General features: G+C 40.1%; 1 protein-coding gene across 3 annotated transcripts in view; it reads right to left on the bottom strand.

Moving 5' to 3' along the window:
• The window catches only part of galnt14 (UDP-N-acetyl-alpha-D-galactosamine:polypeptide N-acetylgalactosaminyltransferase 14 (GalNAc-T14)), a 241,706-nt gene that overhangs the window by 54,392 nt on the left and 161,579 nt on the right, over positions 1-25,735 (bottom strand). For all 3 annotated transcript variants that reach the window (XM_026142693.1, XM_026142694.1, XM_026142695.1), the window contains exons 5-7: positions 21,979-22,044; positions 7,380-7,501; positions 2,530-2,617 (exon numbers count right to left, since the gene is read on the bottom strand). In XM_026142693.1, the coding sequence (XP_025998478.1) occupies positions 2,530-2,617; positions 7,380-7,501; positions 21,979-22,044 (276 nt within the window). The remainder of the gene's footprint in view (positions 1-2,529; positions 2,618-7,379; positions 7,502-21,978; positions 22,045-25,735) is intronic.

Here is a 25,735-nt window from a genome sequence, read left to right as displayed (position 1 = left end):
AAGCACGACTATCGTTATCGATTCTCCTTCCTGTGTGATTGTGCGTGCACAGTGGACAGCCCTATTATCTGCATTGATTGGCGGACTGCTTTCACCAAGAAAATAAGACTGGTAAAAGAGTCTAATGGAAGGAGAGAGGTACTATGAAGTCAACAGATAAAGTGGGAGGTAGTGCAGATCGCAGACAGAGAACACAGTTATGTGTTGTTCTGGCTTTTTTACAGGCCGTTTAGCTTTAGCTCATCTGTGAGTATAATCCTGCTGAGCTAATAGAAATGTTCACTTTCTACATTTATTCAAGTTACTAATTTAATGTTTTAAAAAGCATTTACAAAAGCATGATGGTCTTAAAGATGATGTCAGGATCCTGATGGCAGCGAACGAACTGACTGATATCTAAGAATTTGATATCAACAAATTAAAAGGACTGTGTTAACTGTTCAAAGAGTCATTTTATGTGCCAACACTTTAAGCACATTTCAAAGCTGTGTGAGAGAACCCTACTGTGCACATATAGACAATGCTTGGCAAGAGTCTTGAGCCACCCCTCAATATGTTCAGGGATTTATTTAAAAGTGCACATATACATGGAAATACAGTATACAAGGCAATCGCTGACTGGCAGAACCAGGCTCAGGGAGGGCCAGCCATCTGCCACGACCGGTTGGAGTGAGAGATCGGTCTCTCTTAGGTATCTTTCTTATTATTTCTATTAGTAGTCTTCAGGAATAGTTCCCCAGGCTTCCTGAAGGACATTTCAAAGTTCTTTGCATGTTTGCTGCCTTTTGTTCTGTTCTCTGTCAAGATGACCCTTATTACTTAAATAATGTAGAGGTCTGGGGAGGCCAATCCATGCTGATAGTGGTCCATTGTGTGCTTTTACTGCTTTGGCTGTGTGTTTGGAATTATTGTCATGCTAAATAATACCATAAGACCTGTTTCCACTGATTTTCAGTCCAGTTCTTGTGTAACTTGGCACAGCTTAATCTTTCTTTCATTTTTGATCTGTCACAGAAAAAACAGGGTGTGAGGGGGAGGCTCCCACGCTCCCTGTTTGTCATCAAAACGTGATGAAATGTCAACTCTTGGTAGAAAGACAAGAGCAGCCATATGGACACGTTTCTCATTTGATGTCAAGGAAGATAAGACACGTGAAACATGTGGCGCCACTGTCACTGGTGAAAACACGACAAACCTTTACACTTTATATTTTAGTCAACTGAAACAACTTCAGTCTAGTCTACTATAGTCTTATCATATTTAATCAACTAGAACTAAACTCAAACTAAAAGAATCTAGAAGCTTAAATTATGACAAACACTAAATCAAAGTTTGCACACCACACCAGTTCATTCTTTGAATGATTCATAGAATCATTAAGAAACAAACAAAAGAAAGAAAGAAAAACCTAAAAGAAAACAAACAACGATAAAAATACACTGGAAACAGTCAGGTAAAGCGACTGGACTGGACTGAAGATGAGTGACAAAGCAGTCAATATGCAAAGAAACACTTTAAAAGTCCTTCAGAAAGCCTGGAGACCAATTGCTTTAAAGACCACTTTAAAATTACAAGAAGGTTGGGATCCTTGGATACAAAATATGAAGATGTGATCATTCTTTCACAGCTTGCATGCAAACTGATTCTTGTGTTGGATTAGTGCTGTGTCCTAAGTCTTTTTGACCATCACAGTTCTCTGAAACTCCATGTTTTTCACAGAGTTTGTGTTATATAGGTAAGTGAACATCTGCAGTCCACAGCTGAATGCCATGCTGTAGTCAATTAATCAAACAATTGAAAAGTTGGGGATGTGATTGGGGGACATTTTCTGAGAGTAACTAAATATGCAAAATTCCACCTGCTAGCCTTTTTTGTCTTAGAAGAATTATTAACAGAAAGACAAAACTATGATAAATAATAATAAAAGGCGTTTCGTTCTTTTATTTGGAAATATATTTAGATTCATGCCTCTGCTTTTTCAACATCAAACAGCATTTGAGACATATGAGACCTTAAGACTGTTGTAGTTTATTTCTCAAAAATAAACAATTAAATTTGAGAACATAAACCTACAGTCTCTAGTTCCCTTTACAATGATGGAAAGAAAGTTGGTGCACTCGCTGCACAGTTTAAAACCAAGACATCAGCACTTATCTGTGTAGAAACTGGGCAGAAAAAAAGGGCAACTCTAACAAAATCTGAATATTCAAGGACACACGGTTGAGGGACTTTAGTGCACATTTCAAAGATAAGATGATTCAAGGACAGCAACTATTCTCGAGGGGTCCAATATGAGCGAATAAGAGTCACTGCTAGAAGAAGAAGAAGTAGGAAAAAAAATATCTCAAAGCATTTAATGTTCACAGCAGCCATAGAGAACAGGTTCATGAACTCATCACAAACTTATCATCAAGGGCCACCTCATAAGTCAGAAACCCAAAGGGGTTTCTCTCTGTCATCAAAACACAACCCAAAGGTGCCTCAGAGACGTTTGTTTCTGAGTGTAGATGGAAGAAAGTGGTTGTGTACCTCCACGGAGATCGGCAGAGGCTGCCACATAAGCAAACGTATCCATGTTGATGATGTCGATGACTGGGCTAACCACTCGAGACGGGTCCTGGAGACACAAAAAGAACCACACACATTTATGCTTAATTAGGGCTTCAGATTAATTTTTTAAAAAGTGTAATGCAAGGGAAATAAAACAAGCTACCAAGGAAGAAAAAGAGAAAGAAGTGAATGTGTTTCTGCTTTCATCACCAAATTCTGTTCGAATAAATGAGGCGCTCAGTCCAGTGTGTTCATCTGTGTGTGAAACAGACTGTAAACTCCAAGGTCATTATACTGCACTTCTCCGAAAGGGAATTTCAGTCATTCAGCAACAATCATGCAGACAGCAAATGTAGCAAGGTGAGATTGACCACTACCTCTGTTGACTTTAATTCAGTGCTACTTTATTCCCTTCTCTGTCATTAATGTCAGACCACTGAGCCACATGAAATGAAGAGATACAGAAAATGCTTTTAGGTGACAACACAATTTATTAAGAAGCAGCAGAGAAAATGAGTAACACATCAATAGGTTACCGGAGGTAAACTGTGTAGGCTGTGTAGAATTCAATATTTTAGTTTGCGAAGTTCAATACGGGCTCTGGTATTTCATTTCATTTGTGTTAGGGCTATATTGGAATTGACGAATAAAGAAAGGTCTGACACCTAGCTATCCTGATGGAAAGCTTTGTCTTCGTCTTACTACAACAGCAAAGCTGGCTGCATAATTTTTTGTCAAGTGATGTTTGAGCACAGTGCATATTTAGAGCATGACATTGACTGTGCTATATAAAAGACTGATATTACTAATACATGTTTTTAATTATTGGCTTGCAAATCTTTTTTTTTTTTTCTGTTTATTTTGGTGGATGCGACCATATTGGAGTAGAGACACAGACAAAGATACTTTTTGATTAGAGATGGGGAGAGCTAATTTACTACCTGGCTAGAGTTCAGCATGCCCCTTGTGTTCATACCTACTAGTCTTTTAAATCAACCAAATCCTTAACTTTAAGGTAAGTAATATAAAACTCCTCCTTCACAGGGCTGTCAGAAGGAAGAAAATAACCAGAGAGATCAAAACCAGAGAGATTTTGGTTGTAAGACAATGTATTTCTGCTCTAAAGCTGACCCTTTGTGTTTAAGCCAACCCCAAGTGGTTATTTAAGAAACTGAATCTTGGCTTCATTTGCTTGACTTTTCAGCCACTGTAATTTGTATTTCTTGTGCTCTGCACGCCACTTTATTACAGTGATTTTCTGGTTTATGGCACTTTTGAGACTTTTCTGAAGTAACAACCAAGCAGCTGCCCACTCAACTCTACAGTTTGGTTCATGTGGTTCAGAGAATAAGATCCTCAGTGTAGCGCAACAATAATTTTTAAAAAACATTTGGAAAGCACATCCTCCATCAATGAACTATTTTCCACTTTTAAACAAAGTGGTCTGGAAATGCACCAAACCTTTTTTTCCTCTATTTTTCTGGTGTTTCTTGTAATTCACCTCTACCAACTTTCATGAAATCCAGCTGGCAGTTTTCTACTAAGCTTGCTGATAGACCTCAACTCATGTCCCAGTGGAGCAACTAATCCTATAGATAGATTTCATTTCTGTGTTGGAAATGAGCAAATTTATAAGCTTAAATCATGCAGACAGGATGCGGGGAAAAAGGTTAGCGTGTAAAGCATTTCTAACTTTTTAAGTGAACATTTAAAGCCATTAAAAATGTAATGCTTGATATTTGTGACTGGTTGATGAGACTGTAAAAAATGGGATAATATCAAGCACCAACAAAAATTCCCGTATCCCTCAACCCTGTGTAATCGTCCATAAGGCCATAAGATACTCATGGATTTAGTTTAGTTATTGCCTCCTTAACCCTTAAACAGAGTCCTAAATCCTTTTAAAGTGAAAACTGGCAAAAATGGCTGCACTTGATTTTCCTCATATTTTTTCCTTGATGGTGCCATTTGCTCTTTACAAGGATAAAAGGTACAAAATCTCACTTGCACACACCCACACACACTGGCGCTGCCAGACTTGCACTCCCTTTTAAATCATGAAGTGTCCCTCTATTAGTTTGGTCAAACGGCTGGATGCATCTTCAGCCAGTGATATTACAGAGCAGGTGGAGCGGTTCTGGACCATTAGCTGCAGGGTCAGTGCAAGGGGACGCAAGCTGCATCCTTCTACAGCTTCAGCCACATTACAAAGCACTCTGTCTGCTTTAATAGCTGTTAGGGTAATGACACTGTGCAGCACTCAGGGTGAAGCATCACGACATTACTGTCGTAACCGGATAACTGTTATTTTCAAATCACTCTGGAGCATTTTCTTAATTTTAGCCATTTCTTTTTTTTTTCCCTTCACCTGAATAGAAATGAGAATATTTGATGAGTAAGTTGAGAGGAATCTGACCCCAAAGCAATCTGCTTCTTTTATGGTTTTGGACTCTTGTTTTTAAAGTGCAACTTTCAAACATTTATTGAATTTTACAAATGAATAAATGTATAAATGAATTATAAATGATTTTATAAATGATTATTGAATTTTAATAAATGACCTGTTTTACATAGTCGTCCTTGAGTATTTTATGCAAGCATGCAAGGAAGTTGTGTCGAGGCAGACGTTTGACTATTGACAAAATTATCATCTAAATTGTCCCTTCAGAAAACCCATTATTCCAAAACAACAAGCACTCTAGGCTTTAATGCAATTCTTTATATATTTTTAATCACTAATACCATCTTTCAAATCATTTTTTAAATCCAACAGTGCATGCAGGGAGTGCTAGTGTTAATTTTGTTCATTGCTCCTCATGTAAACAATTATTCTGTTTTCTTTTCCTTCATTTAGGAGTGAGGTTTATAGGTGATGTTCACTGAGCGTCCATAGTGCCTAAATAGCCCTGTCACTGTCCTATTTCATTTCCAGTCATTTCTTAGGAAATGACTGGAAATACTAATGAAACCATCAACATATTCACTACATGTTTGGCCGTTCATTGTGATTATCGCTTTTGTTTTGCAGCTCTCTTTGATTGCACATGCACATATAGCAACAAATGAGCAATGTTGCTAAACACAACCAGGATCCTTTTATGTTGACATGCTCTGAAAATATTACTGTTAACTGGTGAACAATTACAATAAATTGTTGCCTTGGTGCTGAAAGACAAAAGCAAAAGCGGTAATGTGATAGACATGGGGCTGAGTAAATACTCTCTAGATTCAATCAGTGGTAAAAAGCTGGGAAATTTCTATTTATTCAAATGAGAAGATGCATATTTGCATGTATTATTTCTCAATTACTTCCCTGACAATGGAATTACAATAAATCATTTATTTGACACAAAATGATTTGTTAGCATCAAACAGTAAAGTATTCAAAAAAAGGCTTTTTTGGCAAAACAGAAAAAGCTTGACAACAACTAAAAGAGAACAAAATCAAAATATATGATAAAATTGATCAGATGTGAAATACAGAAAAGCAGATAACCTGAAATTTGGACAAGACTTTAGCTCTCTATATCAATAAGACAGACAATTATTTTGCGGGGAATGTGATTTTACGGTAGCCTGGAGTTTTGACTACGCGTGTGTGTTAATCGGATCAATACCTCATACATTTAAATCTAAATATACGACTATAGAGTGACTACATAGACAGTGACAGATCACTTTTGTGCTTGAACACACACAGGCGCACACACACAAACACACACACGAATAAACCACGAGTATAAATATGGATGGTGATGGTACAGCAGCAGAAACAGATCAGACTCTCTGGTGGATTTATTGATCGCTTCTCTGCAGATTGAGATCAAAGGTCTTTAATAGCAGGCAAACAACTGTTGACTTGATGAATTGGAGAAGTTCAAGACAGGTGTTAAAATTAAAATGAACTGGAGAAGAGAGTATGCGAGGCACATGGACAGGGAAGGAGATGAGAAAGGCCATGTAACGTCGTAAAGCAAATCAAAGGAAGGTGATGGTATGTGTAAAGCCAGGGTAGGATAGAAAAGGATGCAAGAGGAAGTGGATAGGGAGATTTCAAGAGAGCAGAGAAACGAGAGAGGAAAAGAGATGGGGATAGAAAAGAAAAGTGGACGTTTCAAGAGGCCAGAAAGAAGCTGAGAGGAGGCCAGAGAAAGGAGGGGGAAAATTACGAGGAGATGTAAAGAGAAAAGGAAGAAAAGCAAAGGTGTGAGAGTAATGGCAGTAGCACAGGGAGGAAGACATGAGGTGGGGAAAGTAGAACAGAGTGCGATAACCAAAATTGTTGGATAAGAGGTGAAAACAGGAGAGGAGATGAAAATGGAAAAGAAAAGGTGCAATGGTACTGAAGAGTAAGTAAAAGTAAAGGAGACGAGAGACGGAAAAAGGGAAGAAAGGAAGAGAGATGTGACAGGACAAAAGGGAGCGGAGAAGAGGTGGTGAGAGGAGGCAAAACAAGGTGATGAGAGATTGGATGGGGAGGACAAGAAGAGCAGACACAAGCAGAGGACAGCAGACGGGAGAGTAAGAGGGGTGAAGAAGAGAGTACCGCACTTATTTCTTAATGAGAGGCAATCAGACCGGCATCTATTTTCTTTAATGGCACGATTTCACTTCGACCACTGGAGTCATCACGCAGAGGCTTTTTGTTGAGTAGTAAAGCATGCCATATTTGCAGATTGGCCTTGGTCATTATGCCTCGTGACTCACATATATTTGTGTGTATATATAGACACATCTGGAACATGAGAGGGTTGTAATTTGATAGAGAAGCTTTCAGACTCACATATACTTTGTTGCATTAGGGTTTATAAATGAACATGCAGTTACACCTCTTTGATCCTTTGCAGGAGGGGTGGCAGCCAGTCTTTGTTGACCTCACAGTGGCTGTCCAGGAAGGTCAGCACTTTGGCTCTTGCAGCGTCCGTCCCCCGCACTCTGGACCTGATGAGACCTTAAGCAGACAAATAGAAAGACAGTTTAATCTCATTCCTGTTCATGCAAAACCTTCAAAATATTAACCACATCTATTTAAAATTATAACTTTTATTACACAAGACCTAATTAACAATTGTTATTCACACTGCACTTTTAAATATCACTGACAAACTTAGGCCAGCAGTTTAAATGTTGTGGCTGATGGATATATAATAAAGGACAATGCAATTGCACCAACATGTTTTTTTTAAAATAAATAAATAAATACAAAATGAACTGAATAGAGAAGACATTTAATAGAAGGGTCTTTTGAAAAATGCATATAATCCAGATCTATAATTATTTTTGCACTGAAAACCATTTCACTGAATCACCCACTGATAAGCACATTAAGACAATGTGTCCCTGTGCATAAACAGAACCAACAGGTTTGATTTTAATTTGTCATTCATGCTTTAGCTTTTAAAATAAGGTTTGGAAAACACTGTATCTTTTCTGTAATAAATCTTTAACCATACAAGGTACCCGGTACAGGGTGGGTGGGGGTAAAATAAATGTATAAAACTGTCATAGAGATACAGATTTATTACATGAAAGTGGTGCTTTACTATTGCATCATTAATATTATTAAAGCATCTCCTTAATATTGAAATTGTTGATTATATGAAGTAATTACATATTGCTGGTAGCTTTACATAAAGTGATGCAGTTACTCCATAAAAAAAAAAAACTAAAAATGTTGTGGAGTGGAACAACATTTGCATTGATTAACAAAAAAATCCAAAACATTTGGAAAAAAAAAAAAACAAAGGAAAAAGATAACTATTGATAAAAATACAACTAAATAAACAAAACAATTACGGTGTTTGTGAAATTGTGAAATATGATTCATAACGCTGAAAAAACGACTACAGTATGATACAATCATCAGTTCAACATGGTGTTGTTGTGCCAACTCAAAAGACTTTTGGTTAATTTCAGTCTTCTGTAAACAACAGATCTAAATTTGTAAACAACGTAACAACATTTAATCATCCAATCACAATTAAGAAACAGCCATAATTACAGCGAGCACAAATGGTACTGATAGTGTCGATTTACTGCACCTTTCTCAGTCCCATTTACAGTCTCATACACACTTTAACATTGAAATGTTGTGTACAGTGTTCACTTGGATACCGTCGATATTGAACTTAAAGCCCTCCCAGCTTTTCTTTGCTAAATTGAAATCCTCCGCGTTGCCGTCTGAAATTGATTCTTTTCAGGGCGGCAGATCGGATAAGACAGTATATACTCAAGTTTCATGCTCACAAGCTGTGACTATCAGTTAAACACACACATCCTCCATCCGCTCGCTATAAATATACACGAAGACTTTCATCGAAAAGGCCCCACAGCAGCAGAAGAACAAGACAAAGAATATTTCAGGCACTGGTGAGAATGGAACCCGTAACCTTGGATGTATTAGTGCCTTGCTCCATTTATTGACACCACATTTCTTGCTTTCACTTTCTTTCACTTGCTCTCGCAGTCAGTCAGCAGAGGGGAAAATCGATGCAGTGCTCTTAGAGGGCCTGTCAGACATGGACACAACCTTTTAACAGGCGCATCACTCTCTGCATTTGTGTGTCTGTATGTGTGTGTGTTGGAGAACAGGTTTGCGTATCCATTTTTAAACAAGTGGGAGAGAAAAGCAAAGAAGGGAGTGGAGCAAAAGGCCAAATGTGTGCGTCAGTTAACTGCAGTTGTGTTTTAGTAAGACAAAGACAGACACACACAGAGTGTGTGTGTTTGTGTGTAAATGAGCCTGTTAAGGAGGTCTCCCTGACGGGGTCCAGTGTTCCCCTCTATTTGGACTAAATGGTCTAATCGATACTCCCTGACACGGAGACGTAATGTGTGTGTGAGTACGTGCACTGTTGAATATGTGTGCGGTACATGCCCACAGAGGAGTCTGCATTGTTGTATGTGTGTTATCGTGATAGTGCTGGGGCCCATTGTGAATGTGTGTGTGTGTGTGTGTGTCGGTGACATTGTACAAAGGGCCGTGAAGTTTCACGCGGCGCCGTTAGGCCGAGGCTCAGCCAATTAAAAATCCCATTTCATCCTCAATAAGGCTTTATTTTCTGGATGGATGGACACACACACACACACACACACACGTACCCAGACACATAAACTGGACTCACATACAAGCAGGGACACACACACACACACACACACACACACACACACACACACACACATATCTGCACTGACAGAAGTGGACGCCCATTTACTTAGATACACACACACACACACACACACACACACACACACACATCTGCACTGACAGAAGTGGACGCCCATTTACTTAGATACACACACACACACACACACACACACACACACACATCTGCACTGACAGAAGTGGACGCCCGTTTACTTAGATACACACACACACTCACACACACACACAGTGCATGGCGGGCTGACTTTGTACAGAGGAGAGTGTTAATCTACACCGATAACTCTTAACTGTCTCCACCTATCAGATGTGGGTCTGTGTTTGTGTAGACACCTTTTATTTGAAGCCAGTGTAGTGAGGACATTTTGGCCAGGCTTTGAAACTTTAAAGGGCTGTTTGAAGGTTAACATCTTAACAGATTAATATCAGATAAGAAAATGCATAATGTCTTTGTTAATGTGTCTTCACTATTGTACAAATGGACATTGTTGTGTGCTATTGGACTTCTACGCTTGAGTGGATCCATTAGAGTTGTAAGAAGTGAGGGCATTTTGTCTGGCAATTGATCCAAAGAGTGCATTATGCTTGAAAAGAACTAGTTAGTACAAAGTGCTGTCTGTCCAGTTTAGCTGTTATGAATGGCCACACTTGATGGCATCATGAAAAGCCCCATGTCATTAAAAAGGATAATCATATGCTCTTCACAAAGAATTCACTATGTTGTATTTGGTTGTAGACATGAAAAGCGTGAGTGATGGCACTTTTAGAGAGAAGTTCAAACCCTGCTCTCCCTTTTCTGTGCTGCATGAATGGCTTACATTGGTGTAGTTGTTGGTGTGTCAGTTTCAGAATACTACCAAAATTGCTGGCGAGATACCTTCCAAAATGTGAAGCTGGAAAGGTGTCAATATTGTTGATCACGATAGCAACTGTGACTCAAGGGGTCATCCACCAGCAGTTTTCATATTAAAGTATCCTTAGACAAAATTTCAGAAACTGCCCCGTGTGTCATTTGTGTATGAATGTATGTGTAGAGTTGGTGTATGAAAGTACAACGTGTTCTTATTCAGGACATCAAACACTACCTTTCTGCCAGAGCCACTGGCATCTTGCAGATACACAATAGGTGTCTGTCAGCAAGGTACTGCAGAAGTGGATCTCATTCTTAAGTCTGTCCATATGGGCACTTTGAAAGAGATCCTGAGGTTGCAGTTAAATACACTGTATTAAAGCCAGACTAGTATGTCAGCCCTGCTGATACTGATATACTTACTGATATATCAGTATCAGGATTTATAACCGTGAATAAAAAATGCAAAAAGTAAAAAAGAAATCGGAGAAACAGCCTTATAGGTGTTGATACTGCATAGTTTGTCCACAAGAGGGCAATTTGCAACTTCCCTCTTGGCAACATGGGATATAACAAATGCAATAGCCAGCTGATCTGATGTACATATACGATATAAACATATACACATTTGTTTAAAACCACCAAATGATGAAAGTGTGAGCGCCAATGGTTTCCTTCAGACAAGAGTGTATTTCTAAACTTAGCCAAGAAGTTATGGTCATCTGAAATGACTAAACAGTTTTGTTTTTTTGGCAATTTTAATTTTAAACCTAACTAAATAAGATTCTACCTCTTAAATGTAACCACATTTGGTTATCTAAAAGCCTGCTGCTTTGCAACGATCACTAGCTGTGGTTGCCTCCAGTGAACATGTCAACCCAGTGTGGTTAAAAGGAAACACATCTAGACTAAATCCTGGTGAAGGAATTGTCTGTCTGCATATGTACCTGAACTAGCATGGTCTGTCCTACCTTGGCAGTGTAGCGGCAGACATTAGGCTGCAATAACAGCTGCAGATTGGGCTGCAGCCATGCCACAGGTACAGGTTGGAGCATCTCATCTTAATAACTTCATCCTCTATCAACAATAGTCTGATTACAAATGGCACTTTCATGCAGCACCTCAGACACACAGTCCAGCATTCAGCATGTTTACAGCCCGGCTTCAGTCAACATTACTGCCAGGTGGCAATGATGACAATGTCACACGCCCACTGTTTTGTTTTGTTTTTTCTATTCTGAGACCACTGGCTTGAGAGTGCAGTAAACTGAACCAATTATCAAGCATGTAAGTGAGTTAATTTGTGTTTAGTAAACGAATGATCAATTGTACCACTAATGAAAACCAACTGAAAAGGAAAATTACTTAGAATATCTTTGGGTTTTGCCAAATACAAAGCTCCAAACTGGTCTCCTGGTTGGCAAACTTGAAACAAACTTGATCGCTACCCATCCTATTTCCATTTGTGGGATTTGTTGCATCTTAAAAGAGAGCCCTTGTGTTTCAGCATACAATATTTCAATGGCAGGTGCATCAAGGGGCCAGTGCCAATGGACTGTATATATATATATATGCAAGACCAACAGTATTTGGCATTCTAGGATAAAGATGCACTGAAATTGCTTTGAGCTGTCCAAATTACCAGAGCAAAAAGACTCCATATAAAGGAAATCAATTTACAATTTATCAAGCTAGGTGGGAAAATTAGAGTTCACGTCTGGAACGTCTCCAGACTGGAACATGTATTAGGTAATGTCCGACGGGAAAGATTCTTAAAATTCAAATCTAGTTAGGCACCATGGCAAAATGCTAGATGGAAAAAAAAAAGATTTAGATTGTAATGCACACACATAAATCGGGTCTTTTCACACATTTCACAGTGTGTTTTTGAAGCTAGCAAGGATATTCATACAGTTGGGGGGTTAGCTTTTTAGGGCAAGTACTAAAGCGCTTCATTGTTTAGATATAGTTTTTTCTAAAACAACTTGATGTTTGGATTAATGGTACATGCCAACACTGTGTTCTCACAAACGTGCACGTACAACCACCTGTGTTTGTGTGAGTGTGTCAGAGAAGACATACAGTATCAGGCTGGTGTGTTTTTTATGGCCATTAAAAAGACAATCAAGTCAGAAAGCCTGAAGCCATAAACTATTAACTAGCTGAACTGATGAACCCTGCCGATGTCTATGTGTGGGTGTGCGTGTGTGTGTCATTGTGTGATCAGCATGACTGTGCTATAATGAAATCCTTCAGTGACAGCATGTAGGACAAGTGTTCCTGTTGTTATAGAGAGAGACAGAGAGGTGAGTGAGAAAGAAAGAGGGAAACTATAAAATGCAAGCAACAGAACAGCCAAGCGAGATAAATTTAAAATATGAGGTGAAATAAAGCATCCAGCAAGAGGAAGAAAGAAGGGAGAAAGAAGAACACAGAGAGAGGTATTAGTGAAGTGGAAAGGGGACTCGTATTTTCAGACGTTTTAGTGCAGTAACCGGAGTTCAAACGGCGCTGCTCTCACCGAGGCAACAACAAGCATGTCAGAAGTGGTTTCTGAGTGTTTTTTCCTTTAGTTTGTTCCTGTGAAAAATGCTGCCATTTGATCTTCAGAAGCAATGAGATGTCTGAAAATGTTTCTATCACTTTTCAGAGGAACTGCACTGAAAGTAAGCTGTAGCAAAGACTTGATCAGAATACTCCACAGATGATGCTCCACTAGAGGGATTTGTCTTCTGCTGTAAAGGTCCAACATCAGTGGGCACCATTTAGAAATATTATTACTGTAAAATGGCTTTAAATATCTTTTTTTAAACCCCTAATATCACTGTCAAACAATAACAATGGGGAAAAGGAGCCATGTACCACCGAGAGCCAGAAATTACTTTTTGTTTTTCACACTAACTCTACGGATGAACTTTGTGTTAGTCTGTGATCTCTATTTGGGGGGGGGGGGGTTTCTTATAATTGCACCATGTTGTTATTTTACACTATATTTGAACTCCCCTTCATCTTTTGCAAAGTGCTTGCTATGATCCAATTAGTGTTATTATACTGTATATAAAATGGTGGCTGTAATTACTAACACCCAATAAGTTGTACATCTTTGTAACAGTGTATCACTACAGAGAAATTTCTGGCTGCCCTCTAATCTACCTTTACCATCATTTTATTATTACAGCTTTGGTTCTGACTGAGAAACAATTAATCCTTTTCTTTGGCTATTAGTCAGATAACATCACAAACTAGTATTCATTTAAAACTGCATCAAACATTTACATCATAGGAGGAGCAACTAATACAAGCCAATCTGTGACTTTAGGACATCTGAATCCTGACTGACGTTGGTCATGACACACATTATTTTCATATTTCTTTCATTATGAGTTTGTGTCCATGAATCATTGCATTTAAATCACTTTATTAGGCACAGCTGTTTATCTGCTTGTTAACATGGATGTTTAATCAGTCAGTTACATGTTAGCAACTCAATGCATTTAGGCAAGTAGACATTGTAAAGACAGCCTGTAGGCGTAGGCAACCTCTTAGGACATATTGGGCCTCTAAGTACCAACTGAGGATTGTTTAAGCAACACAGCCCAGCAGAGTATTGTTGCTGACTGTGTCGATCCCTTTATGACCTTAGTGTACCCATCTGCAAATGGCTTCTTCCAGCTGGATAACGTGCCATGTCACAAAGCTCAAATCATCTCAAACTAGTTTATTAAACATGACAGGAAGATGACTGTACTCAAATGGCCTCCACAGTCACCAGATTTCAATCCAATAGAGCACTTTTGGGATGTGGTGGAAGGGGAGATTTGCATAATTGACGTGAAGCCACCTAATCTGCAGCAACTGTGTGATGCCATCATGGCAGTATGGACTAGCCTTTTTCTGGCCACCTTGCTCAATCTGTGCCATGAAGAATTAGCATCACTATTCTACTTCTAAAAATAATGAGCATCGGCTAAACTGTAAACAGTCAATTCATTCAAGGTCACACGGGTGGAATTAAATATCTGTACTGTTCTGAATTATTTAAAATGATTCTCTATGGAATGGAGTAACACTTAAAACAAAGCTCTAAATTATTCTGACCTTTCTAACCTTTTAATGACATTCTTTCCACTTTTGGAGATGGTCTGTCCAAATTAAATCAAAATGATTTGCATCATTAGAATATGTTTAAATGTCTTTTCATACTGACCATTTCAGGGAAGACCATCATCATACTCTCAACGTATTAGCCAAGCTGTGCTGTGCTTATCCAACAGAATTCATATTATTTAAGTCTTCATCTGCAACCCTTGCATGTGTTTGTATTGTTTTAAGGGAATCGCCTACCATTGCAATGCAGATGATAGACAGTTGCACCTTTCTGCTAAGCCCAACAACTCAACAGTCTCTCCTACCTTTTCTGCCATTACTAATTGGATGTATACAAATTTTCTATATCTCAATTCTAGTAAAACTGAGGTTCTAGTGTTTTGGACCTGCCAGTTTCTCTAAGGAAGTCACCCACTCTCATTTACGTCACCTCAGAAATACTGCTAAAATAAAATCTTTACTCTGATTCAATCATCTGATGCTTTTGAAACACATTTTAATTTCCCCCACTTTGATTACTGTAACCCACTTTTCACATATACCTCTTGGTCCTTTGTAGCGCATCTCCCATTGTTGCAGAAAGCAAGGCTGCTAACAAAAGCTAGCCACCACTCACATATCAAACATATTTGTCAGAGATTTACAGTTAACAAACATCCACTTTAAAGCCCTATTATTAACTCATAAAGCTCTACATGAAGATGGCCTGGCTTATATATCAGAATTACTTAGACCGTACCACAGCAGCCAACTTCTCAGATAATCTCATCAACATCTTCAAAAAAAATTGTTCCACACACTAAATAAAACCAGAGGGGATCAAACTTTTGACGGTGTAGCTCAGAAAGTTTGGAACAGCCTCCCTCAGCCTATCAGGTCTGTTGAATCTGACTTGCGTTAATCAACTGCTGAAAACTAATTTTTATAGGTTAGTGTTACCTTAATCTTTCCCCCTTATTTTATGCCACAATGTACATCTATTTTCATTTGTATGAAAGTGCGTATGTTGGAATGAATGCGTGACCCTGTAGTTCATTATGTCTGTCTTATGGAATATGCATGCTTATTTTTATTGTGTGGCTTTTACTCAAACTGTGAAGCACTTTCTAACTGTGTTCTCAAAAGCGCTATACAAATAAAGCCATTATTTTCTATACTATTTTGTAAGTCTTTAAAGCAGCTACCTGTCTGCTAGGGGTGCAACGATACTCGTATCGATATTGAACCGTTCGATACAGTGCTTTCGGTTCGGTATGCATATGTATCGAACAATAAAATTTTTTAATTTATTTGATCAACTTTTCTTCTGACGATGCTGTCTGTGTTGAGAGCTCAGTGGATCTGCGTTCGACTACTCCGCCTAGGCTGCACTGTCGAGCTAGCAAGACAGAAGCTAAGCTTGTTGCAACATGGCAAATTGAACCTCCCCCACCCTCATTCAGATCTGGCCTTTGGAACTATTTTGGTCTTCATGTGAAATATGACCCTGAAGGTAAGCGCGTCATGGACAAAAGTAAAACAGTATGTCGGATGCACCACGCAATTCTCAATTACATGTGTGGGAACTACTTCGTTAGCGCAGTTAGCTCGTTAACGTGTTGACGTCGTCCAGCCCCACGCACGGGGTGATCTGTGGTAGCTCGTTAACGGAGATTTGCCGTGTCCTTGGGGGGCTCAACCCAGGGTAGCGGTCATGGCCAATTAGGGGCTCTCTGTTGGCTCTTAGGTGACGGTTTCCTCGTGGCTGCGTGCAGCGGGGCTAGGGGAGGGTCTGTGCTGACGGACGTGGGTTACTGACCTGGTAGCCTGGCTGCCCCTGGGTGGGTCCGGGATGGGCGTGAGGTTCTGGGGGCGCTCCGGCTCTGGGCTGGGGCCCTGGCCGGGCCTTGGGGGCTTGGGTCCTGGTTGGTGTGTTGCCGGGGTTGTGGGCGGGTGGGTGTATGGGGGCCCAGTCCTGGCGCAGGGTGCCGCCGGTACGTCGAGCCACCTGGGGGGCTCTTCAACTGGTGGGGGAGGTTGTCACATCTTGCAGGAGCTTTCCTCTCTACAGGAACTCTCTCTGCAGGAGGTGGAGATACAGGAGAGGTGGAGGAAGATCTCAGCCTGGTTGTCTATTGTCTTATGTAGTCTGGAAGATGAGTGGATGATGGGGTGGGTGCAGTTTTCTCTGTGGTGGGGTCGGGTGGGCTGTCCCGGGCTCTGTGGGGCCGGGCGGCGCTGCTGCACTGGGCCCCGGTCCGGATGGGCCTGGGCCTCCTTTCCCTGGCGGGTTGCGGAGTATGGGGGTGCCTACTGGGGTCAGCGGGGGAGCTGGCCCCAGGGAGGGGTCACTTGCCCCTCCCTTCCTTCCCTCCCCATCTCCAGCTGCCTCCCTCTTCCTGCTCCACCACAACCACCCACACATGCAGGGCCTTGAAGTAGGGTCACCAGGGTGCAGAGGAGGCTACCCCCCCCCCCCCCCCCCCTGTTCCCTTCTGGCTGCCTCTGCCTCAATTTTATCCCACAACTTAGACATTCACATTATTCACACTCTCATTACACATACATATAGGATCTTGGGGGTGGGCACGATACACGGAATCCAAATTACCATCAGGGTGTACACCTCACCCCTGGCGTCGTTGCCCACCTCTCAATTTTAAATACACGTAGACATTGAGCGCTATCAGGAGGGGCTATGCGCTTACCTGCTGCTCTCTGGCAGGTAGCTCCATGCCCTCCTGGGTTTTAAATGCACCTTAGAACACACATGCATCAACACTACAATGAGCGGGTGGAGGGAAGTTTGGAGTCTTCTCTCACCCCCGTTCTCTGCGGCCTGCTGGAGCAGGGGGGCTAGGACTAGGAGGAGGAGTTGGCCGTCCAACTGGGGTCTGGAATGTGGGGCCTCCCTGCTGCTGCGGAGTCGGGGCGGTCTGCTTCTCCCCACCGCAGGGAAAAGGGTAACACCACCTGGGTCTGGGTGCAGTACCCCCCTCCAGGGGCAAGGGTACCTAGACCCGGTTTGTAGAGTACGCTTGGGGAGTGTGATTGTGTGTACAGCGTCTCTTTATGTCTGTCTCCACGTTGGTTGAGTGTGGAGTAAGTGCATATGAGAGCATGAGGGTAGGAATGGATGTTTGTATCTGTGTGTGCCTGTATGTCTGTGTCTATATGTCAGGTTGGGTATCAGACGCCACCTCTCTGGGGACATCTCAGGCCCTCCGAGGTTTGGAGGCCTATCTCCCCCCACCACTTCCCCTGCCGGTGGCGGACTCCCTCAGACATCGGTGCGTTGGTGGTTCTTTGTGTCTGGCGATGGGCATCCAGGTACACACCGGCTCACTCCTTGGCGGCCGCTTATCGGGGTCTGGAGCCTGGGGCTCGCTCGGGCCACTTCGGAGGTGGGGTGCCCCCGGCCTCTCGGCCTGGGGCTCGGTCACTCAGGCACAGCTGGCTGCCGGCGGAGCTCAGGGGTGCGTCACTGCAACTCCCCCTGGCTTCTGCTCCGCGGCTGTTGAGTGAGCCCTCATTTGGGACTCTCCTCAGCTCTTTTTGGGACAGTGGCGCGGCTGTCCCTCTGTTGGTCTTCCTTGGTCTCTTGTGTTCTGGGGGCCTCTGGATGTCTGGAGTTTTGATCTCCTCCATACCTGCTTCATGCCCTGGTGGACGGGGCAGTAGCTTCCCACACCCTCTAGCAGATCATTACATGAAGGAACCTTTTAAATACAAGCACGTCCATGCTCACAGGTGTACATCTACCTCAAAGCACACTGTGCGCTGTCGATCTTACAATAATGTTTAATATTTAGTATTTACTGTCATATTCCCATATATCATTGTGATGTTGTTTATTGTATTGCTCTCGTTTTCTTCTGCTTGTTTTCTTTTTTCTTTCTCAACAGGTGATCCAGGTGATCGATATATGTATTTTTTTTTCTTGCCCATTCTGTTGGTTTTTGTTTTTTGCCCTTCTCCCCCGTCCCTCTTCTCAGCTGATTTTCTTTCCCTCTTTCTTTCTCCCCTTCTTTTCCCCAGTCAACTCTGTCCCGTATTCAGCAAGTGAAAATAAAATAAACAATAAAAGGTGAATCAAATGGACCATTACGGCAAGGCTGGGATGGTCAATTTGGTAAAGTAAATCCGTTGGGCATCTTTCTTCGCCTTTAGACAATAATTCTGATGGCAAAAGAGCCAAACGGGACAGGCAAAAAAAAAAAAAAAAAAAAGGAGATTTGCTGTGTTGTGGCATTTACGTCATTTCAGATTAATGCTGACAGCATTAGTGGGAACACAATGAATATGACTGCACATTTACGCCGACATCATCCTAGTGCAAAGACAAGTGGAAGCAGACAAAAACAACAAGCACGCATGCTACAAACTTTACCCGAGTCATTTAGTCAGCCGTTAGCACATGATTCTCCTCATGGGGACCTGATATGTTTAATATGCTGCTGAGAGTGTACCCCAGAAGAAGTGTATAGTATAGCTTTTATTTTGGAAAGAGCCATTTCTCTGTAATAAACTCTCTTTTCCAAAGATGAGTGATTTCTCGATCAGATAGATTTATTATTTTCTCCCCTTGTTGTTTCAGCAACATTAAATTTAAAAACTGTACGTTGGAGTTAAAATATATATTTATAATTTTAATAAATGACAAATTAAAAAAGCATGAACATTTTCTTGTATCGAAAAAATATTGAACCGTGACACCAAAGTATCGAACCGAACCGAACCGTGAATTTTGTGTATCGTTGCACCCCTACACAGCAAATCCAGCATGTCCAAATTAACACTGTCGGATTTGATTTCAACACTATTAAAGTGTCTATATGGGTCCACACCAGAGAGTGTTAATTTAACTCTTTTTGGAGAGTTGGTACGTTAACTCTGATTTAGTGTTAAACACCAAATCTGTCTGGAGTTGATAATTTAACACTTGGTGTTAAGAGTTTATATATTAACTCTCAAAGAGCATTTTAGTTTAACTACGTAAGAGTTATCTTCTAATTCATTCTAAAAAGCGGGAATTTTACTGTTCTGAACTTCTAGAAATTTCTTTTCGAAATAAACATTTACTAAAAAGATGCAATGGTTTTTGAAAAACATTTATTCTGAACTGTGCACCACAATTTCAAAACATTTTCTGAAAGATGTAACAGTATACATGTTCTCACTTTCATTAGAATTTTGTTTATCAAAAGGTCTGACATGGTAAATGCAAATAACAGCATTCTCATCACTTATTTCTTCAATACAATATGCATGTCCTTCATTCATCCCTTTGTGGAACTTCAACGCACTTCTGCTCTCCCCCATATTCCATCTTCACAAGCATATCCTGTGCGGAGACCGAATAAAAATTAGTTGACACCAATTAATGGCACAAATAATCCAGTAAACAATTGCAGCACAGTAAAAAAAAAGGAATCCTCTTTGAGCCATTACTTGTGTAAAGTATTTTCCCAAAAGACAAAGACACAGGCAACAGGTAATACTGAACTAAATGTAAAACCTCAACCTTTTTCATTTTTACCTAAACCGTGTGCACAAAACTCTGGAGGGATCTAAATGCTAACGTAGAACCCAGTCAGGACGTCTGCTACTGCTGTTTGCTCGTTTTTTATTTTATTTTATGGGCGATCGTTTTCAGGCTTCAAGTAGCACCATTATACCAACATTTCACATTCTAGACATTGTTTTAGGTGTATTTGACCAAACGTTTGACTGAAAATTCACATGCAAGCTTTTTTCAAGGCTGTGGTATTTGCCCGCAAACAATACCTTTCAGCTAGCTAAAACAGAATATTATGCTATCAGCGAGCAACATGGCTAATGCCTTTCACACAGCTTTGTCTCAACTCCAAAGAGCCACAGAAGTAAAAGCTCATAATAACAATTGAAACAATCTTTGAAAAAAAATGACTTACCAAGCATGGCAAACAACTCAAATATGTAGAGCAAAATGTTCTGAAACGGCTTCACTTCAGCTTCGATTGGAGCCGTGCTGGGGGCGGAGTCTGTAAATTTACTCTGTTGGTGTCATAGCCCCTCTAGGAGTTCAGAGTTAAGAGGTCAAGAGTTAATGTTTCCATTGTAACACCTCCAGATTTGACAGAGAAACACTCATTTTTAACACTCGATTTTAACTACTATCATTTTACACCTCAGAGTTACATTAAAAGAATGTGACTCTGCTTAGAGTAAAATTAACTCTACTTTTGAGAGGAGACTATTAACACCAAAACATTTAACACTTTTGAATTTGCTGTGTACTGTCTGCCTCAGTATGTGTCTGTACTTGGGTCTATTTTGTGAATTTGCTTCTAACAGTGGGGTGTAGTAGTTAAAGTGCAACATTCAGTGGCAAAAAGTTAAACGATTAAAAGACCTGAATAAACCACAGCATGCCACCTCCACTATTGTTTTAGTCAAATAAAATGTTCTTTCAGCCTGAAGTATTTAATCCATTTCAATTCCTTAAAAATCATGCACATACCAAACATCTTCAGTCAGCTACAGTGGAAGATTATATATGTCTTAAACCTTTTTCTGGCCATTAACCATTTCTTTATTCACAGTATACTCCTGACCCCGCCATATTGTCAAGCTGTCATGTTAATTTATGTATTCCATTCATTCGTATTCTATATTTAAGAGCATGGAGGCAGCTCCAAATGGATTATATGGAAAAATGATAAGCATAGCCATGACACATGACTGTATTAACCATTAAAATGAGGAACACCATCCATATTTAGTGTGACTGAGGCTTTAACTTCAAACTGGTTGTCATCTGTGATTAGGTTATTTATAAATTTTCTTTTTTTTTTTTTTTAAATTTCAGCATATAAGCTTGCTTTTGAATTAATGTATGTTTGGTTTGAGATTGTGGAAGACATTTTCTTTTCTGTGACTTTTTTTTATGATAGCTTGCCACTCTGGGCTCTATTTCAGTAGCTCTCCTGTCACTTCAATTCACTTCAGGTCATTTCAGTTCTGCAGTTCAATATGTAGCCAGAGATGAATGAATCAATTTCACTTCACTCACTGTCTTTCTGTCTGTCCACCCGTCTCTGTGTGTTTATATACAGCATGGGATTGTTTAGGCAGAGAGTTTTCAGTACCACCAGTGAAATTTATATTCTTTATACACACCCTGAATAACACCTTTTTATACACATACACACACAAATCTAGCACACCGGTGACAAATGAGATGCCAAAAAACCTACAAAGAACATAAGAATGATTAAGCATGCAAATTTATACACACTAGCATGTTAAAAATGCTAATGAAATTTTTCAAACGCAACTGCTTCCATACCTTCTCGCTTGTTGTTGCGAAAGCATTTAACTTTGGGCAGTTTGGTGAGAAGCTGGCAGTCACTCTCTGGGAAAGAAAAAAAAAACAGCATGAGCAGAATACGAATAATAGAAGGAAACATTGTGTGCCGTGTAATGTATATCTTGATAATTTCTTTGAAAGTCTGCAGAGAAACCAAATAGTAGCCCACTGAAAAAAATGACGACAATTCAAAGCTTAAGGTTTGACAAGTTAGACATTTGTCTAGTTGCTGTTCAGCCGGCTGTGAGGTCTCCACTGAATTTCTGAGCTGTATTTCTTTTTTTTTTTTGTATTTTGTTCTTTTTTTTAATAAAACTGTCAAAAATACTCTGGTTGAAAGTCTCAAAATGAAAAGAAGAGAGCAGAAAAAATGAATCACTGGTGTACAATATGTGAGTCATTTAATGAAGTCAAGTTAAGTGAAATTAATATTAATGATTTTTAGAACAGGAAAATAGTGAATGTACTTACAATATCAAAAAAGGATTTCAATAGCGTTCCATTATAAATTTCAGAATAATGAGTCAAAGATTGGAAGAAAAAAAAACTAGAGAAGAAAGAGAAGCCGTCACGGCTCAAAAAACTGGAAAATGTCATGACTTATGATAATATGATGAGTATGTTCTGTCTTACATTCCTAATCACAATGGTGGTGGGATCTCAAAAGATTTCTTAACAGTTAGTTTTTGTTTTTCCCTGTAAGTGTTATTGTTAAAACTTTTCTGAAATATATTCCTGCAGTCAAATTAAAAATAAACACATTTTCTTCATATTAATATTCAAGTTATTTTCTGTGCTCTATTGTGAGTAACATATGGGTGCATGACATTTTCAGTTTTTAAAAATTATTATTAGTATTATATTTTACACAATATAACAGCTTTTTCTCAAATGGTTTTGTATGTGATGTTTTGTGTATAGCGACCCTGAATGACTTAACACCTCCATCAGAGCGCTCTGACCCAGAAACAATGCCCCATGGTTGTTCCCCTCTCCACTGAACTTCTCCCTTCAAGTGGACAAAATATATGTGACCAAGAGCATATGCACTTTGATCCAAGCAGAAAGGTTTTGACTCAGTTTGGGGATAAATTCTTATTGTTATTTTATATGGAATTTGAACTAAAACAACACAGTTTCCAAAAACCTTAAAGTTCAGACACACCTCCATAAATATTTTTTGTTTTTATATACTAATTTGGCTCTGTGGTTCTCTCTCAGCCTGAGATGCCCTGCATGATGAAAAACAAAATAACCTTTGATGGGAGGTAAATACGACAGACTATGGAGGAAGTGGAAAACATTCAGAAGTGACACAAATGAAATAACATAATAGGTTTTCTTTTTTTTTTTCTGCAACGTGATAAATGGAGAAAGATATGTAAACTCCAGACTCTATGTTTGTTTATATGTATGTCTGTTTGTTATTTTCTTTACTGTATGTCCACAATGTCAAAATAACCTAATAAAAATCAAAGTAAAAAAAAAAAGAAAAAAAGAAAAAAAAGAAAAACAAAATAACCATATAAACAGACACTAATGTTTGACAAAGCTCGAAAGGTTGAGAGGCATTCAAATTTTAATTGCAAGCATTGGTGTAACAGCATCTTTGCAGAGCTAGAAAAGTTTGTGTACTACTGTTCCACATGCCTTAATGCTGACTGGCTGCAAAACCCTCAAGGTATGCACAAAAGGCCAGAGAAGGTGGAGTTATGTTAATATTATTAATTGGGTGTTGGCATCAGTTTCAGTTTCAGTTTGGATTAGTCTTGGCTAATATCAGGTTAGGGAAAAAGCACGGAACTAATGGGCAGTTGTATGGTCAGTTCCTGGTGTTTTTGATCGTTTCCTTGTTTTTGCTAGGACTGCAAGTCCCTTATTTGTATTTGGTCTTTGTAAGTAATTCAGTTTACACTTTCAATATCAGTTTCAATTTAAAACTTTATCTTCTTCTATATTAGGATCCTTTGAGGCATGTACATAGGAACCGTTACATGTTTGGGGGCTTGTCCAGGATATGCACACATAACCTCTGAACCCACATACTGTACCTGCTGTGAGGAAAAATATAACCAGATATTTAACATAATTTGACTATAAAATCAGTCATATTCATATCTGAAATCATCCACAGCATTTGTTGGGGCAGGACGAAGTTAAGCTTAAAAACAATGAGGACAGGTCAGCTTGTCTCAGCGGCAGCTGATATCTCAACCTATGGATTCAAATGGCAAACCTCATTTATGGCTCACTTTAAGCTATATTAGTCTGCCCATGATCTGCAAGCCACTTTGCAACCCAACTCTATCCCAGCTCCTCATTTCAAGCTTTTTCAACATACTGACTGTTGGCATATACAGTGGGGCAAAAAAGTATTTAGTCAGCCACCGATTGTGCAAGTCCCCCCACCTAAAATTATGACAGAGGTCAGTAATTTGCACCAGAGGTACACTTCAACTGTGAGAGACAGAATGTGAAAAAAAAAATATCCATGAATCCACATGGTAGGATTTGTAAAGAATTTATTCGTAAATCAGGGTGGAAAATAAGTATTTGGTCAATAACAAAAATACAACTCAATACTTTGTAACATAACCTTTGTTGGCAATAACAGAGGTTTACTATAGGTCTATACCAGGTTTGCACACACAGTAGCTGGTATTTTGGCCCATTCCTCCATGCAGATCTTCTCGAGAGCAGTGATGTTTTGGGGCTGTCGCCGAGCAACACGGACTTTCAACTCCCGCCACAGATTTTCTATGGGGTTGAGGTCTGGAGACTGGCTAGGCCACTCCAGGACTTTCAAATGCTTCTTACGGAGCCACTCCTTTGTTGCCCGGGCGGTGTGTTTTGGATCATTGTCATGTTGGAAGACCCAGCCTCGTTTCATCTTCAAAGTTCTCACTGATGGAAGGAGGTTTTGGCTCAAAATCTCACGATACATGGCCCCATTCATTCTGTCCTTAACACGGATCAGTCGTCCTGTCCCCTTGGCAGAAAAACAGCCCCATAGCATGATGTTTCCACCCCCATGCTTCACAGTAGGTATGGTGTTCTTGGGATGCAACTCAGTATTCTTCTTCCTCCAAACACGACGAGTTGAGTTTATACCAAAAAGTTCTACTTTGGTTTCATCTGACCACATGACATTCTCCCAATCCTCTGCTGTATCATCCATGTGCTCTCTGGCAAACTTCAGACGGGCCTGGACATGCACTGGCTTCAGCAGCGGAACACGTCTGGCACTGCGGGATTTGATTCCCTGCCGTTGTAGTGTGTTACTGATGGTGACCTTTGTTACTTTGGTCCCAGCTCTCTGCAGGTCATTCCCCAGGTCCCCCCGTGTGGTTCTGGGATCTTTGCTCACCGTTCTCATGATCATTTTGACCCCACGGGATGAGATCTTGCGTGGAGCCCCAGATCGAGGGAGATTATCAGTGGTCTTGTATGTCTTCCATTTTCTGATGATTGCTCCCACAGTTGATTTTTTCACACCAAGCTGCTTGCCTATTGTAGATTCACTCTTCCCAGTCTGGTGCAGGTCTACAATACTTTTCCTGGTGTCCTTTGAAAGCTCTTTGGTCTTGGCCATGGCGGAGTTTGGAGTCTGACTGTTTGAGGCTGTGGACAGGTGTCTTTTATACAGATGATGAGTTCAAACAGGTGCCATTCATACAGGTAACGAGTGGGGGACAGAAAAGCTTCTTACAGAAGACGTTACAGGTCTGTGAGAGCC

The sequence above is a fragment of the Astatotilapia calliptera genome, chromosome 15 (genome assembly GCF_900246225.1).
Source record: "Astatotilapia calliptera chromosome 15, fAstCal1.2, whole genome shotgun sequence".
Taxonomy (NCBI): Eukaryota; Metazoa; Chordata; class Actinopteri; order Cichliformes; family Cichlidae; genus Astatotilapia; species Astatotilapia calliptera.
Note: the sequence above shows the minus strand (reverse complement) of the source record. Positions and strands in the feature narration are given on the sequence as shown.